At 48.3% G+C, this 18,267-nt stretch overlaps 2 protein-coding genes and 2 pseudogenes across 2 annotated transcripts; 3 read left to right on the top strand and 1 right to left on the bottom strand.

Moving 5' to 3' along the window:
* The first annotated feature begins 2,878 nt into the window (after nt 1-2,878).
* Nucleotides 2,879-4,218, top strand: LOC117978481 (putative uncharacterized protein FLJ46235). The gene has a single exon (XM_034951262.3). The coding sequence runs from the start codon at nt 3,050-3,052 to the stop codon at nt 3,671-3,673; it is 624 nt and encodes a 207-aa protein (XP_034807153.2). The 5' UTR covers nt 2,879-3,049; the 3' UTR covers nt 3,674-4,218.
* LOC129397212 (chromosome alignment-maintaining phosphoprotein 1-like) lies at nt 4,044-6,755 on the top strand. Its single transcript, XM_063595062.1, is given in 3 exon segments — nt 4,044-4,114; nt 4,192-4,540; nt 4,542-6,755. Coding segments are annotated over 3 exon segments (1,266 nt in total). The 3' UTR covers nt 5,388-6,755.
* Nucleotides 5,729-6,755, top strand: LOC129397211 (putative uncharacterized protein FLJ44672; annotated as a pseudogene).
* Nucleotides 6,756-7,783: 1,028 nt separating this feature from the next.
* Nucleotides 7,784-18,267, bottom strand: part of LOC129397210 (protein capicua homolog) — a 36,796-nt pseudogene continuing 26,312 nt past the window's right edge.

Here is an 18,267-nt window from a genome sequence, read left to right as displayed (position 1 = left end):
GGTTAGGGTTTTAGGGTTAGGGTTAGGGTTGGGTTAGGGTTAGGGTTAGGGGTTAGGGTTAAGGGTTAGGGTTAGGGTTATTGGTTAGGGTTAGGGTTAGGGTTTGGTTTTGGGGTTCAGGTTGGGGTTGGGGTTGGGGTTTGCGATTACGGTTGGGGTTGGGGTTAGGGTTTGGGGTTGAGGTTGGGGGTTTGGGGTTGGGTTTAGGGTTTGGTAGGGTTAGGCTAAGGGTAAGGGTTAGGATTGGGGGTTAGGGTTATGGTTAGGGGTTAGGGGTTTGGGTTAGGGTTTAGGGGTTAGGGGTTAGGGGTTAGGGTTAGGGGTTAGGGTTAGGGTTAGGGGTTAGGGGTAGGGTTCAGGTTCGGTTTGTGGTTGGGGTTTGGGGTTAGGGTTAGGGTTTGTGGTTTGGGTTAGGGGTTAGGGGTTAGGGTAGGGGTTAGGGGTTAGTGTTAGGGGTTAGGGTTGGGTTTAGGGTTAGTGTAGGGTTAGGGTTAGGGTTAAGGGGTTAGGGTTAGGGTTAGATTACAATTTCTAACTTGTTTTATTTTGTTTTTTTTTTTTTTTTCTGAGACAGGGTCTCCCTCTGTTGTCCAAGGCTGGATTGTAGTACTGCTATCACAGCTGACTGCAGCCTCAACCTTCCAGGCTGATGCGATCCTCCCACCTCAGCCTCCCACGTGGCTGAGACTACAGGTGCTTGCCACTATGCCCAACTAATATTTGGAATTTTCGTATACATGGATTCCAGAGGGGTGACAGCAAAAAGTGAGTAAGCATGGATTTTGGTATATGCAGAGATGGGGGGCTGGAACTAATTCTGTATACTGAGGGACGACGACTGTATATGTTTTTACAATTACGCTGTAGGATACATACTGTTGCATAGGCTTGAAAATAATAATTTTTAATTGAGTGGAATAATAATAATATTGATAAAAGTAGCAGCTGGCCAGGTGTGGTGGCTCACACTGGTAATCGCAACACTTTGGGAGGCTGAGGCAGGAGGATGGCTTGAGGCCAAGAGTTTGTGACAGGCCTTGGAAACAAAGGGGGAGTCACCATCCCTACAGAAAAATACATGAATTAGCCTAGTGTGGTGGCATGTTCCTGTAATCCCAGCTACTTGGGAGGCTGAGGTGGGAGGATCACTTGAGCCCAGGGAGGCTGAGACTGCAGTGAGTCATGATCAGGCCTCTGCACTCCAGCCTGGGTGACAGAGTGAGACCCTGTCTCAAAACAACAAAAAAGTAGCAGCTAACATCAACTGACCTTTTACCAGGTGCCTATGGATACCATAGTTTAATTTCTTATAACTGTTTCTTATTTCACTTACCAACTCTGTCTTCAGTTAGTCCCAGATTTTTACTGTGTGTGTACAGATGACCTTCTGTTTAGATTGAATTGTCTCCCCAGAAGTAAGATTACTATGAGTCATGGTGAATGGACATTCTCCTTACCCTTGATGTAAATCGACAGGGTTTTGGGTGCCTCCCAGCTATAATCTTAGCACTTTGGGAGGCTAAGAGAGGAGGATTGCTTGAGGCCAAGAGTTGGAGGAGGCAGTATGGCAGTATGGTGAGACCCTGTCTCCATTATTTTAAAAAATTGACAGGTTTTACCCTGGAAGGCTTATATACAATTTAAACACCCCTCATAGTATAAGAAAGTGCCCATTTCACTGCACCTTTGCCAGCACAGGGTATTATAATTTAGTAAGCCATTTTTTGTTTGATTATTTTACATAGACAAAAGACCTCATATTACTTTGTCACATTTCAACATCTTTCCTCAGCTTATTAGCTCTATTTCTTTTCTGTCTGTAAACGGTTGTTGTTGTTTTTTTCTTTGAGACAGGGTCTTGCTCTGTCACCAGGCTGGACTGTAGTGGCATAATCATGCCTCACTGCAGCCTTGACCTCCCAGGGTCAAACTTCAGCATTCCAAATAGCTGGGACTACAAGTGTGCACCACCACTCCCAGCTAACTTTTTTCTTCTTTTGGATAGAGACAGGGTCTCACTGTGTTGTCCAGACCGGTCTCTAGCTCCTGGCCTTAAGCAATCCTCCTGCATTAGCTTCTCAAATTGCTGGAATTTCAGGCATGAGCCACCATGCCTGGCCTGGGCTAGTCCCATATTCTCTAGAGTTCTCTTTACTTTGTGCTAGCCAATCTCTCATTATGCTGTTCACCTGTTATAATGAATAATTCTCTGTATTAAATTTTACCACTTTAAACTTTTGAGTGGTTTATGCTTCCTGATTGGATTCTGACTAATATGTTAGGAAGGGTCCCAGGAGGTAAACCCACACAGATGGGATTTGGGCATAGGTTTGATTTCCCAGGGGGCAGTGCTGAGCTCTTTGCCAGTGGGAAATGGGATGCTGGTGATTTCCAGTAGGTGACCTCACAGTGACTCAAGCTACCACTTACTGTTGATTGTGACGAAATGCCAGCTGAGGCACATGCCTTGGGAGCTAAGTGGTTGCTGCCATTGACCACTGTGAAGACTGGTGTGGGAAGGGTCGTTTTGGATGCACTTGAGCAGGGGTCCCCAACCCCTGAGCCATGGAGCCGCAAGGAGCCACACAGCAGGAGGTGAGCGGTGTTGAGTGAGGGAGTGAGGGAAGCTTCGTCTGTATTTACAGCCACTCCCCTTTGCTCACATTCCCGCCTGAGCTCCACCTTCTCAGATGAGCAGCAGCATTAGATTCTCATAGGAGAACACACCCTGTTGTGAACCGTGCATGTGAGGGATCTAGGTTGCGCTGTCCTTATGAGAATCTAATACCTATTGATCTGTCACTTTCTCCCATCACGCTCAGGTGGGAACATCCATTTGCAGGAAAACAAGCTTAACACGCCCACTGATTCTACATTATGGTGAGTTCTATAATTATTTTATTATATATTACAGTGTAATAATGGAAATAAAGTGCCTAATAAATGCAAATGTGCTTACATCTTTTGGCCCAGCTCCTACCTCCCGGCAGCCTCTCCAGGCCCAGCACTTTCTCCAGTCAGCCTCTACAGACCAAGCTCATGACTCACCATGGCCTATTTAGGCCCATACCCTACCTCACGGCAGTCTCCGCAGATGAGGCTACTGCCTCACAACAGCCTCCACAGGCACAGCTCCATCGTTACAATGGCCTCTTTAGACCCAGCTCCTGCCTCCCAGCCTTCTCTCCAGGCCCTGAACTTTCTCAAGTCGACCTCACCAGGCCCAGCCCATGCTTCTTTGCAGCCTCTCCAGGCCCAGCTCCTGCATCTTGGTGGCCCCTCCAGGCCCAGCCTCTGCCTCCCGTCGGCCTCTACAGTCCCAACATCTGCCTCACAGCAGATTCTTCACGCCCAGCATCTGCCTCACTGTGGACCCCCCAAGCCAAGCTCCCAACCTTTCAGCAGCTTCTACACACCCAGCTCCTGCCACCCAGTGGCCTCTTTAGGCCAAGCTCATGCTTCACAAGGGCCTTTCCAGGCCCAACTTTTGTCTCATGGCAACCTTCCCTGGCCAGATTCCTGCCTGTCTCCCAGCAGCCTAGACAGGCCCAGGTCTTACCTCACACTGGCCTCTCTACATCCAGCTTATGCCTCACGGTGGCCTCTCCAGGCCCAACTCCTGTCCCAGGACGTCATCTCCGGGCCCAAAACTTACTCAAGTCAGACTCTCTAGTCCCAACTGCTGCCTCCTGGTGGCCTATGAAGGCCCAAAATCTCCTCAAGTTGACCTCTCCACGCCCAGCTCCTGCCTCCTGTTAGCGTCTACAGGCTCAACCTCTGCCTCATGGGGGCTTCTCCAGGCCCAGCTCTTCCTCTTGGCTGGGTCTACAGGCACAACTGCTGCCTCACAACAGCCTTTTTTGGCCCAGTTCCTGTCCAGCTCATGGCGGCCAATGTAGGCCCAAAACTTCCTCAAGTCAAACTCTCCCGGCCCACCTTCTGCTTCCCGGTGGCATGAACAGGCCCAGCTTTGACTTGAGAACAGCCTCTGCAGGCCCTGCTCTTGCCTCCCAGGGGCTTTTTCCAGGCCCAGCTCTTGCCTCATGGCAGCTGCCCCAGGCCAAATTTCTGCCTGCCTGCCAGCAGCCTCAACAGGCACAGCTCCTCCCTTACAGTGGCCCATTTAGGCCCAAGTCATGACTGTCGGGCCATTTCCAGGCCTAGTGCCTGCCTCGTGGCTGACTCTTGAAGCCCAAAACTTCCTCAAATCAGCCTTTTGCCCAACTTCTGTCTACTGTCGGACTCTACAGGCCAGCCTCTGCCTCACAGTGGACCCTCCAGACCCAGATGGTGTCTCACTGTGGCATCCTCAGGCGAAGCTCCTGCCTTTTGGCAGCCTCTCCAGGCCCAGCTCCTCCTGCCTCCCAGTGGCCTCTTTCGGCCCAGCCCAGCTCATGCCTCCCGGCGGCCTTCCCAAGCCCTGCTTTTGACTTTTGGTGGCCTCTGCAGGCCTCGACAAGGCCCAGCCTCCTGCCTCCCGAAGGCCTGCACAGGCCCAGCCTCTGCCTCACAGCGGACTCTCCACGCCCAGCTAGCTGTCGCCTCACTGCGGCCTCCCGAGTCCAAAGCTCCTGCCTCTCGGCCGCTTCGGCAGGCCCAGCTCCCGCCTGCCAGTGGCCTCTTCAGGCCCATGGGGCTCATTCCTCACAACGGCCTTTCCAGGCCCAGTTTTTCCCTTCCGGCGGCCTCTCCGGGCCCAGAACCTCCTCAAGTCGGCCTCTCCAGACCCACTTGCACCCTCCGGGCATCCTCTCTGGGCCCAGCTCTTCTTCCTGGTTGTGTCTCCAGGCCCGACTCCTGCCTCTCAACAACCTCTTTGGACTCAGTGCCTACCCATCTCCTGGCGGCCTTGGTCGGCCCACAGCTTCCTCAAGCCAAGCTCCCCAGGCCCAGGTCAGGCCTCACGGTGGCCTCTCCAGGATGAACTCCTGCCCTCCGATGGCATCTCCAGGCCCCAAATGATCTCCGGTCGGTGGGCTCCTCCACGCCAAGCTCGGGCCTCCCGGCGACCGCCGCAGGCCCAAGATGTCCTGAAGTCAGCCTCTCCCGGCCCTGCCTCCCAGCAAGTAAGCAAGCTCTTTTGGCTCAACTCCTGCCCAGCTCCCAACCGCATTTGTAGGCCCCGAACTTTCTCCAGCCAAGCTCTGAGGGCCCACTTCCTGCCTCCTGGTGGCCTGTACAGGCCCAGCACTGGTTGGAGAACAGCGTCTGCAGGCCCCGCCCTTGCCTCCCAGGGGCCTCTCCAAGCCCAGCTCTTGCCCCCACGGCGGCCTCCCGGGGCCAAGTCCCTGCCTGCCTCCCAGCAGCCCGCGTGCGGCCCAGCTCCTCCCTCACGGTGGCCTGTTGATGCCCAACTCATGCCTCTGGCACCCTGCCCAGAGGCGTGAGCCCCTGCCTCACACTGGCTCCTCCCACGCTGAGAGAGGTCAGCCTGAGCCCTTGCCTCACACCGGCCCCTCCCACGCTGACAGGTCCGCGGGAGCCCCTTGCCTCACACCGGCCCCCCCCATGCTTAGAGAGGTCAGCGTGAGCCCCTGCCTCAACAGGCCACCGTGAGGGAGGAGCAGGTTCGCTCGCGGGCTGCTGGGAGGTAGGCAGGGACTTGGGCCCGGGAGGTCGCGGTGGGGCGAGAGCTGGGCCTGGTGACTCCCCTGGGAGGCAACAGCGGGGTCTGCAGACGCCCTTCTCCAGCCGGAGCTGGGACTGTTCAGTCACTGGGAGAAGGGATGTGGGTCTGAAGAGCTTGGTTGCAAAAACTTCGGGGTCTACAAACGCAGGCGGGAGCTGAGCCAAAAGAGCTTGTTTGCTGGGAGGCGGGAGATGCAGCCAGGAGGAACAGCTGGGCCATGCGGGAGGCGGAGGCCAGGCCTCCTCAAGTTGGCCTCTCAGACCCACTTGCAGCCTCCCGGTGTCCTCTCCGGGCCCAGCTCTTCCTCCCGGCTGCATCTCCGGGCCGGACTCTGGGCCGACTCCAGGTCCCAACAACGTCTTTGGACTCAGCTCCTGCCCAGCTCCCAGCGGCCCTGATAGGCCCACAACTTCCCTAAGCCAAGCTCCCCAGGCCCAGCTCAGGCCTCACGGTGGCCTCTCCAGGCTCAGCTCCTGCCCTCCGATGGCATCTGCAGGCCCCAAACGGCCTCCGGTCGGTGGGCTCCTCTAGGCCTAGCTTGGGCCTCCCGGCGGCCTCTGCAGGCCCAAGTCGTCCTCAAGTCGGCCTGGAAGTGGGCCTGGAAGAGCAGCAAGTCGGCCTCCCCGGGCCCAGCTCCGTCCTCTCGGCGGCCTCTCCAGGTGCAAAACTTCCTCGAGTCAGCCTCTCCAGGCCCAGCTCCTCCTGCCTCCCAGTGGCCTCTTTCGGCCCAGCCCAGCTCATGGCTCTCGGCGGCCTTCCCAGGCCCCGCTTTTGACTTTTGGCAGCCTCTTCAGGCGCAGAACTTGATCTCCAGTCGGACTTTGCAGGCCCGGCCTCCTGCCTCTCGAAGGCCTGCATGGGCCCGGCCTCGGCCTCGGCCTCACAGTGGACTCTCCAGGCCCAGCTAGCTCTCGCCTCACTGCGGCCTCCCCAGTCCAAAGTTCCTGCCTTTCGGCCACTTCGGCAGGTCCAGCTACTGCCTGCCAGTGGCCTCTTTAGGCCCAGCTCATTCCTCACAACGGCCTTTCCAGGCCCCGTTTTTCCCTTCCGGCAGCCTCTTGGCCTCTAATTTGTTTATCTTTTGTGTATAAATCCCAAAATATTGAATTTTGGAATATTTCCACCATTACACATTTTGGTAGGTAATTTATTTGGAGTGAGTTTCTGCACCATGCCCGAATTTTTTATTTTATTTTCCTTATTATTTGGTGTTAAACAGGTTTAATGACGGTCATGGCAACTTTTTGGCACAATGAAAACTATCGCCCATGATCAACGTGTTCTGTTCTGGGGAAGGGGGCAAAGGCAGGGTGAATCACTTTCTTAAAAAGTATAGCTCAAGTTGGGAGTGCAGAGGGAATGGGGAGAAAACCCTCCCGCTGCCTGTGTCGAAGTGCAGGAGCCCCCACCCCCATACTCGCCTGAGTCCAGCCCCTCTGGGGAAAGAAGGGGTGCATGAACTCCCCCTAGTCCACAGGCGCCTCCCTGTGGCCCAAGGCCCTCTTCACACTCCATCTTGTAGCCCAGCAGGAGCTATTTTCCAAAAAGTGAAAAGCTCTGAAGGTCCCACAATTCATGGTATGTACAGGGGCTCGGAGGAGGGAAACTGCCCAGCTTTCCCCCGGCACAGCTGCAGGGGTAGGGGGTATAGATAAGAGGAGCAGGCCTTGGCCAGGCGTGGTGGCTCACGCCTGTAATCCCAGCATTTTAGGAGGGGGAGGCAGGCAGATCACGATGTCAGGAGATCGAAATCAGCCTGGCCAAGATGATGAAGCCCCGTCTGTACTAAAAATACAAAAATTAGCCGGACGTGGTAGCGTGCACCTGTAATCCTAGCTACCCGGAAGGCTGAGGCAGGAGAATGGCGTGAACCCGGCGGGAAGAGGTTGCAGTGAGCCAAGATCGCACCACTGCACTCCAGCCTGGGTGACAGAGCAAGACTCGGTCTCAAAAAAAAAAAAAAAAAAAAAGAGGCAGGCCTTACTCCGTCCCAAACTGAAAGGATTAAATGGCTTTACCTGGGAGAAGATAACCATCCTGCCCTCCATTGCTACCCCCACATACTGTCCATGTTCTCAGGGGGTACTGTGAGTCCTGGGATCTTTGGGGTTGCCCACCTGCCTGTGGTAGTTATGGAGACTCCCAGGTGTTGAGGCAGGGCTGGGGTGTCCCCTTCCAACCAGGCTGTCAAGGCCCCAACTCTGGGGCAGAGGCAGTGGCAGGGCAGCCAGGGTTGCGCCAGAGCCTGAGCAGGTTGAGGTGGGGTCAGGCAGGGCTGGGAGTCAGGGCAGGGGCAGCAGCAGTGGACCCGCTATGCACACATCTTCTTCTCCAAGGTTTGTGTGCAGAACATCCTGCCCATGCTGCCCCAGCAGCTTCAGTTGGCACCTGCCCCAGTCCAGCCTCTGGGAACCATGCAGCAGCTCCCAGCGGCCCTGCACCCACCACCAGCATCCGTTTCACCTGCAGTTGAAGATCCGTGAGGTGCCCAGAAGATCATGCAGTCATCAGTCCCACGGAGCAGCCCGCGAGGCTGAGGCTCCTCCCACTGGACTGCCCCCCAACTGGCACCACTGCTGCCCCTGCCCCTACTCTCAGCCTCACGTGACTCTCGGGCAGAGGCAGTGGTGGGGCAGCCAGGGCAGCATCAAGAGTCTGAGCCAGGTGAGGTGCGGTCAGGACCCCCACAGGGCTGGGAGTCAGGGCAGAGGCAGAACAAACCTTGGAGGGGAAGATGTGTGCATAGTGGGCCTGGAGGGCGGCTGTGGCCTAGTGGACGGGAAGAAGCAGTGGGCCTGGAAGAGCTGCATGATCAGGGCCGGCACTGGTCCAGGGCACGTGCAGTGAAGAGGACAGCGCCTTCTCGGTCTCCGGTTCCCTGCGCCTGTCCTCGGCTTCTGCACCTGTACAGGCAAAGGGGAAGCTGTCCCCATCACACATGGCACACTTGGGGGTGTTGGGCTTTGGACTGCAGCTGGAGCATCTTCTCATCTTACATTTGGGCGTGGTGGGGTCCTCCAGTGTGGGATCCATGTCCGTGGGGTTCCCTCTGCCCCGACCCCGAAAGCCCAGTCAGTTTCTCTTCAGGCTCTGCCCCCCGGGTGGCTCAGCCCAGCTCCTGCCTAGGAAAGCCTTAGTGTTGGGAGGGACCCTGATGACTGAGGAGCCTGGTAGCTCCAGGTTGCCCACACTTTCAGGTCTCTTGCACCAGAAGGTGGCAGGATCCATTGGGAGGAAGCAGGTCACCTTGGAAGGCATCCCTGGGCCCCCATCCCCAGGGGTAGGGGCCATAGGGGGCCCGCTCTGCTGCCTTGACCAGACTCCTGGGCTTTGAAGGCTCCTGGGCCCAGTAAGAAGGAGGTGGGTGCCAAGGTTGAGGAGGAAGCATCCGAGTATGTGTAGGAGGAGGACAGGGTGGGACCATAGACTTTGCCAAAAGCTGCAGGTGGATCGGGGGACCCTGGGGGCTCAGGATCCAGCAAGGGGCGGCTGGAGTAAAGGAGGAAGGAATGATAGGTGCAAATACCTTCCCACCAAAGCCCTTGTTGCCCTCTGGCTCCCCCCAGAGTTGTCCCCACTCTCAGTCGGTCACCCACTCCTTGAACTTGAGATCGGTGTCAGTGGTGCTAAAGCCATCATCAGCAATGACATCATCATCCCCTCCTCCTCATGGATGACCGTGTGCTCCTCGTCACTCACTATGTCCTCACTGGCCATGTGCTGGGAATGAGCAGCTCAGGTGGGCAGCAGCAGGGCTGCCCACTGGTCACCTCCCTCACCAGGGGCTGCAAAGTGGCCTGGAGTGCCATACTGAGTAGAAGGCTTTGGGCCAGAGTATGATGCAGTGCCAGACACCACCTGTGTCAGTTCCCGTAGTGCCTGATGATCTATTTCCCTGCCGTCCAGGCTGTGTACCCTGCTGTGGGAGAAGGCTTGGGCCAGGCTGAGCCAGGTTCCCTGACTGTGTGCAGCCGTTCTGCCCCACAGAAGCTGCTCCTTGGTATCCGAGCTCTGGAGTGTTTGGGCTGCAACTGACAGGAGTTCAGAGGACACCCCAGGGGCAGTGGCAGTGGCAGTGGCAGTGCCCGTCTCTGATATGCTCCGCTCCCACGAGCCCTTGTTACACTCCTGCTAGCCCCTGGCTTGTGGGCTTGGCCTCTGAGCTGGACTTCTTTCGGTCCTTGTTGCAAGTGGGCCACCTTCACCTGGAAGGCCAGGTCGTGGTATTTCTGCGTCTCATTGGGCCCCAGGGTGTACCACCGCTTGCTCAGCATCTGGCTGATGGTCCGGTTATCCTGGTTGGGGTGACCCTGGTGCGCCCCGCCAGGGCCTGGTGCCACTTGCTGAAGATCATGACCGCCACTCATGGGCCACCGGATGTGGTCCTTGTCCCATGTGTTGGGGCTGCGTCCATCCTTCTCAGAAGATGAGTCCTGTTCCTTGCGCAGGGCACTGAGGGACTGGGCCTGACATCATCTGAGTGGTAGAGGCAACTGGGTGTCAGGAGACATGATGGACAGGAAAGCATCATCATGGTAATTCTCTGTCTCACTGTCCAGCAGGGACTCCCCTGAGGGGCCCAGGGCTCCTCCTCCATGGTGGGAGGTGAGCTTTTACCAGGTTCCACTACCCCCAAAGTGTGTGGGGTTGCGGGCCCTGGGCTTTCAGGGCAGGTGGCTCCAGGGGGCCGCCCAGGGTCAACACTCCCTGTCCCACCTGGTGGATGCTCATGAGCAACAGCTGCCAACTTGGCAGGTTGTTTTCTCTGGTTGGAGGCCACTGAGTGACTGGCAGGTTGCTGGCCTCATGTGGCTGCAGGGAGGGGTCAGGAAGGGGATGGAGTACCAGGGGAACACAGCCGCAGAGTGACCGTCCACATTCCTCCACACGAACATGCTGACGCCACGGGAGGCCTCACTGAACGCAGGCCTGGGGGCCGAGTACTTGGTCCGGGCAGGGGGTTCCTGGCAGGGGCTCACACCTCCTCACCCCCTCCTCAGCCAAGGTGGCTTGGGCCCAGAGAAGGGGGGGTTGGAGAGGAGCAGAAGGCCAGGCCTCAAGTTTTGTTTTTTTTGTTTGTTTTGTTTTTTGTTTTTGAAATATAGTTTGACTCTTGTCACCCAGGCTGGAGTGCAGTGGCATGATCTCAGTGGCCTTCATACCTGGCTAATTTTTTGTATTTTTACTGCAGGTGGGGTTTTGCCATGTTGGCCAGGCTGGTCTTGACCTCCGGACCTCAGGTGATCCACCCACCTCAGCCTCCAAAAATGGGATTACAGGCATGAGCCACCGCTCCCAACTTCATTCATTTTTACTTGAAAAACTCCGTTAAGCATTTTTTTAAGGTAGACCTAGTAGTCCTGAATGCCCTCAACTTTGTTTGTCGAGGAAACACGTTATTTCTTTTTTCTTTCTGAAGGACAGCTTTGTCAGACATAATATTAGTTGCTGGCAGTTTTTTTCTTTCAGCACTTTGAATGTATTATTCGATTCCGTCCTGACCTGCAAAGTTTCTTTAACTTTTGACTATTTGATTATATTGTGACTTGGTGAGTATCTATTTGGTTTGAACCTCTTTAGGAATCTTTAAGCTTCATGGATTTAGATGTCTAAATCTTTCCCATGATTTAGGCAGTTTTCAGCCATTCTTTAAATAAGCTTTCTTCTCCTTTCTCTACTTTCCTTCTCAAACTCCCATAACCTGACAATGGTTTGCCTAATGGTGTCTTGTTGGCTTTCTTTTCTCTGTCTCTTTTCTTTTCTTTTTTTTTTCTTTTTTTGAGACAGAGTCATGCTCTGTCACCCAGGCTGGAGTGTAATGTGTGGTCTCGGCTCACATTGCACTCCAACCTCCGCCTCCTGGGTTCAAGCGATTCTCCTGCCTCAGCCTCCCAAGTAGCTGGGACTACAGGTGTGTGCCACCACACCCGGCTAATTTTTGTATTTTTAGTAGAGATGGGGTTTTGTCATGTTGGCCAGGCTGATCTTGAACTCCTGACCTCTTAATCTGCCTGCCTCGGCCTCCCAAAGTGTTGGGATTACAGGCTTGAGCCACCACACCCAACCTTCTTTTCTCTTTTTTATTCTTTTTTTCTTTGTCCTCTGACTGGATAATTTCAGAAGATCTATATTCAAGTTTACAGATTCTCTCTCCTATTGAAGTTTACTATTGTGTTATATCACCCAGTCTGGTCTTGAACTCCTGGGCTCAAGCGATCCTCCCACCTTGGCCTCCCAAAGTGCTGAGTTTACAAGCATGAGCCACTGCATCCAGTCAGCCCCAGCACTTTGGGAAGCTGACGTGGGAGGATCACTTGAGCTCAGGAGTTTGAGACCAACCTCGGCAACATACTGAGAACTTGTCTCTATATTAAAAAAAAAAAAAGTCTTTGGGAGGCCAAAGCGGGAGGATCACCTGAGGTCAGGAGTTCGAGACCAGCCTGGCCAACATGGCAAAACCCCATCTCTACTAAAAATACAAAAATTAGCCAGGTGTGGTGGCACACGCCTGTAGTGGTGGTGCATGCCTGTAGTCCCAGCTACTCAAGAGGCTGAGGCAGGAGAATCACTTGAACTGGGAGATGGAGGTTGCAGTGAGCTGAGATCGCACCAGTGCCCTCCAACCTGGGCAACAGAGTGAGACTCCATCTTATAAAAGGAAAAGAGAAAGAAAAGAAAAATTCCATATGTGAGTGTTTACTCCTGAGTTTTTGAGATTGTTATTAAGATCGTGCTCTACTGTGATGATTTGGGTTTGTTTGATAATCAGAAAAAAGCATATTCTTTTAGGTGTTCAGCCACACTGCTTTGGTGTCACAACTGCACATTGGTTTCACAGCTGCAGGACAAGTTCGAGCATCTTAAAATGATTCAACAGGAGGAGATAAGGAAGCTCGAGGAAGAGAAAAAACAACTGGAAGGAGAAATCATAGATTTTTATAAAATGAAAGCTGCCTCTGAAGCACTGCAGACTCAGCTGAGCACCGATACAAAGAAAGACAAACATCGTAAGAAGCAATAGTTTCTCTTACTATTCTGAGAGCCTTATCATTCTACATCCCATCTTCCTGTGAGTTTGTCTTTGTAGCATTTAACTCTAATTGCAGTTCTCATTTTAAAAACTGGCTTGCTTATTGTATATTTTCCCCAACTAAAGCGTGAACTCCTAGCAGGGTGTGGTGGCTCATGCCTGTAATCTCAGCACTGTGGGAGGCCGAGGTGTGTCGACTACCTAAGGTTAGGAGTTCGAGACCAGCCTGACCAACATGATGAAACGCTGTCTCTACTAAAAATACAAAAATTAGCTAGGCGTGGTGGCTGGGACCTGTAATCCCAGCTACTTGGGAGGCTGAGGCAGGAGAATCACTTGAACCCTGGAGGTGGAGGTTGCAGTGAGCCGAGATTTCACCATTACACTCCAGCCTGGGCGACAAGAGCAAAACTCCATCTCAAAAAAAAAAAAAAAAAAAAAGAAAGGGTGAACTTGAAGGCAGGTCCTGTGTCCATCTTTTCAGATTCTGTATCCCAGCACTTAGGACATAGACAAACACGAAGATGACAATCAATATTTGCCAAAATGAAAAAACAAAAGAAACATGTAACATCATGTGAAAGAAGCTGGTTTGCTGGAGAAATTTCTTTACCATAGTCTTGCTTGTGGATCCAGTACTGACTTTTACATTTTATATCTAAATAGAAGCTGGAGGCTTTGTTGGGTACTCATAGGCATAAAATATTATATTTATTATAGAGTTAAATGCTACAAAGACAAATCTAATTAATAGGCCTATTTTCCTTTTTAAGTTCTACTCATAATTTCTTCATAGTTTTTATGATAAAAGGTTGGATTTTGATTAGAACTCCCATGCTTTTGTGTCAGAATTAAAACTGGTATTAGAATAAATAATTCAAAAGCTAGAGAAAGAGTACAATGAGAAGCCATGAGTTGCATTTGAATTATAATATTATGTCTTACAGATTTGGGGTATATGCTAAAGTTTCCAAAGTTGTAGAAAATAAGGCCGGGCATTGTGGCTCACGTCTGTAATTCCAGCACTTTGGGAGGCCGAGGTAGACGGATCATTTGAGGTCAGGAGTTCGAGACCAGCCTGGCCAACATGGTGAAACTCCGTCTGTACTAATAGTACAAAAATTACCCAGGCGTGGTGGTGTGCACCTGTAGTCCTTGCTACTCAGAAAGCTGGGGCAGGAGAATCGCTTGTACCCAGGAGGCAGAGGTTGCAGTGAGCCGAGATTGTGCCACTGCACTCCAGCCTGGGTGACAGAGTGCTATGAGTCACCACATCTGGTATGAGCCACCGTGCCTGGCCCACAATGACTTTTACACATGTTGTTAAATCATCTTACAGATTTTATAATTTGGGGGAAGAAAAGTTTTACTAAATGGTCTTTTAATGGAAACTCTACAAGAACCAGAATCTTTGCTTTGTTCACTTATGTATCCATTCCTAGGTCTAGAAAAATGTCTGACACATAGCGGCAATTTTTCATTGAATAAATGGACCCAGCGATAGCACATTAGCTATGCTATATGCATACATTAAAGATGTAGATTATTGACTTTCAAAAGATAATTAATGTAACTTCTTACTGCTTCTGAACATGTTTGTGAGTTATATTGCTGAGGGACCTTTATCTTCTCATTCTTTCATCTTAACCCAGTGTTATAAAATTGAAATCACCAATATTATTCCATATCTAAAATTAATATCTACCTTGTAAAAAATATCACTCTGCTGCATTTGATAATAGACTTTTTAGGTAATAATGATGCAATCCATAGGGTTTTTTGGGGGCACAGAGGGATTCATGCTAACAGAACATTTTATTTTCTATTTTCCCAGAGCTGTAAAACATGAAATTGGGGTAGTATAAGGCATATTTTTACTCTTTTTATAATTTTTTCTAAAAAAAATTAGTGTTTGTTCCCTATATAACTTTTAACTTTATAGGTAAATATTTGTCTCTTTCAGCTCCAGTTTTATGTGAAATAGAGTTTTCAGATTTATGTAGCATGGAAAGTTTTAATACGTCAGAGTTACTGATTTTTGCTATTTTCTCAATTATTTCTTTTTTATCTTTAGTTGATTTTTTTGTAGTGACACATTTTGTTTCTAGTCTCATTTCCTTTTGTTTATATTCTATGTATATTTCGTTTTTGGTTACTATGAGAATTACATATAACATCCTAGAGTTATAACATTTTAATTTGAATTTATTTCAACTTAAGTTCAATCACATACCAAAATTCTACTGCTATACATATAGCTCTACTCTTTTTATGTTATTGATGTAACAAATTATATCTTTATTCATTGTATACCAGCTAACAGATTTACAATTATATTTTATGCATTTGACTTTTAAATTATGTAGAAAATAAAAAGCAGAGTTAGAAACCAAAATTACAATAGGACTGTTTTTATGTTTGTTTATGTATTTACCTTTACCAGAGAGCTTTGTATATTCATACAGCTTGCTTATTTACTTATATAGTTATTGCCTAGAGTTCATTTATTTCAACCTGAAGGACTTAACACTTCTTGAATGGCAAATTCAGGGATAAATGGATTTTTTTTCAGTTTTAAAAAAAAATCCGGAAATGTCTTAATTTCTCCCTCATTTTTGAAGGATAAGTTTTCCAGCTATAGATTTCTCAATTGACAGGTTTCTTCATTATTTTAAATATATAATCCACTGCCTACTGGCCTTCAAGGTTTCTGCCGAGAAATCAGCTGCTAATGTTATCTGGATCCCTATCTGTGAGAGTTGCTCTTCTCTCTGAGTTTTCAACATTCTCCCATTATCTTTTGTTTGTTTGTTTTTGAGACAAATAATTGTACATATTCATGGGATACAGAGTGATATTTTGATACATGTATACAATGTCCAATGATCAAATAAGGATAATTAGCATATCCATCACCTCAAATATTTGTCATTTATTTGTATTGTGAACAGTCAACCTTCTTTCTTCTAGTTTTTTAAATTTATAAACATTTAAATTTTATTACAGAAATTTAAATTTTTTGATTCTGAAAAAGTCATATATGTATGCAACATCGTTTTGTCATTTATTTATATATTTATGCATCTTTCCTTTTAGTTTTGACAGAGATTTTCTATTTTATCATTATTTCAAAAGAACTCTTACCTGTATTTATTTATCAATTATATTTCCCTTGTTTTTTCCTAGTATATTAATTTATTTACTTATCTTCTAAAAATCCTCCATATAATCTGTTTATTTTGTTTCCTTTCTATAATTTCTTCAATGATTAGTTCTGTTCTATTTTCCATTAAAATATTTAAATCTTGTATGAATTTTTGTCAGATTAGAAATTTAGGGCATTTCTTAATTTCTCTATATTCTAGCTTTTGACTTTTTTTTTCTGACCTAAGAGGTATTTAGAGCACATTTTAGATTTTTAATTTTGACTAATCATTTAAAATGTATACTAATCTTCAATTTAAATAAAAAACTGGTCTATAGTGACAAAAATTACAAATGAGCCTAACTAATAAATTATCAGCTGTGTTTATATGTATAAGCATGCACAGATTTTGGTAAATATGTACATAGTATATTGGTGAGCTTATTTTTATCATTCTTAACTCATTGTGTAGTCTAAACGTTGGGGAAAAAATAAAATACAATAATCAGATGGTGTGAATAAGAAAATTGTTCTAATGTTTGTAAACCAAGCAACTGTTTTAACTGCTCCCCTCTTCCTGATTGACTTCTAAAAGGGATTAATCCATATTGGGTCCTATCATATATGTCACGGTATAACATCTCCAGCTATAAAATGGAAATTTGAGAATAACTTTGCTGCTACTCAGATACATTTTATTTCAAAAACATACACTAAGGTGTTGCTGTTTTATCTTTCCAAAAACATATTCACACAGAACTTTCAATCACACTGAGCCATATTTGAACAATCTTTCAAGGTCAGCTCTGGCATAAGCTAACATTATACCATTTAACTCAGAAATTTCTTTAGTATTTGATTAATGGGTTTATGTTTGATATGTAATGTAATTTTCTAATGCTAAATCAAGTGGTAATTTTGTTAGTCAAGTTGATTTAGTGGCTTGGGAAGAAAGCTTTTAATGTTCCCCTAATTTTTCTTACCTTTGACATGATCGTTCACATGTCTTATTTTGCTCAGTGATTTTTCTTTTTTTTTTTTTTTGAGACAGGGTCTTAATCTACCACCCAGGCTTGAGTGCAGTGGTGCGATCACAGCTCATTGCAGCCTTGACCTCCCAGACCCAAGCTATTGTTCCACCTCAGCCTCCCAAGTAGCTGGTACTACAGACACATGCCACCAAACTTGGCTAATTTTTGTATTTTTTGTAGAGACAGAGTTTTGCCAAATTCTCAGGCTGGTCTGGAATTTCTGGGCTCAAGTAATCCTGCCTTGGCCTCCCAAGATGCTGATATTACAGATATAAGCCACAGTACCTGGCCAGTTTTCTTTTTTAAAAAATCTATTGGTTATTAATTTGAAGCCTTCCTTTTCATAGCTGTGCTCCTTAATTGGGAGCAAACATGAATGGACCACAACTTAGCCAATTTTCTATATACGATCTTTGCCATCCTAATTTAAAGGAATATTAATTCTTTCTTTTCCTCTTTCATTCCACAAACCTGTATTGACTACATCTAAGTTCTAAATGGTGCACTGGATGTTGAAAAAGTTGATGATGAGCAAGAACAAAATTCCTCCTTTCAGGAGACTTACAGTTCAATATGGGAAATATAATTTGTTAAAATATAAAAGTGCAATTGTGTTACATGCTGTACGAAGTACATGTTGGCATGTGAGCATATAATAAATGGGCTGGAGGCCAGAGGATTGCCAAAGAGAATGGGCCTCCTGCTGAGATGAAAAGTTGAGCAGGTATTAGTTGGCGAAAGTGGAGGGACGATCCTTTCTAGGCAGGAGGAAGAACATGTACAGAATCTCTGAGGTGTGATGCAACAAAGTCTATATAAAAAACTGAAGAAAGGTCTAATGTGGCTTAAATACAGAAGCTAGTAGGAGAGGAGTTGAAAAGAGGCTGGAGAAGTAGAAAGTGTCTGCATTCTGCAGGAACTTATATTGTATAAAAAGAATTTCTCTTTATTCTAAGTGCAATGTGAAGCCAATGAAGTGCTTTAAACAGGTGATGTGATTTGATTGAATTTATTACTTCACTTAACAAATATTCATTACATGCCCACTGTTTGTCAGATATTGCTGTAGCCCCTGGTGATACAGTAGGGAATAAAACAGGCAAAAATCCCTGTCCTCTTGCAGCTTATAATGGACTGCAATGTTTAATATGTCAGAGGAGGTCCACGGAGGAGTGACTTCTAAGCAAGAATCTGAAAAAAATGAGGATATCTAAGGAGGGAACAAATGGTTCAAAAGCCCTATAATTGCAAGCAGGCATGATGAAGCAATTGCAGTTGTCCTGACTCTCAACACCGTGGAACTCAAAGGAGATGGAAAGATTCCTTCTCTCCCTCATATATTTTCTCTCTTTCTGTCTATATATATAGAATATGAGACATTTCCCTAATCATTATGTGTAATTACAATTACATATATATATGTAATTGTAAT

The sequence above is a fragment of the Pan paniscus genome, chromosome 12, assembly GCF_029289425.2.
Source record: "Pan paniscus chromosome 12, NHGRI_mPanPan1-v2.0_pri, whole genome shotgun sequence".
NCBI lineage: Eukaryota > Metazoa > Chordata > Mammalia > Primates > Hominidae > Pan > Pan paniscus.
This window is presented reverse-complemented; position numbering and strand designations above follow the sequence as displayed.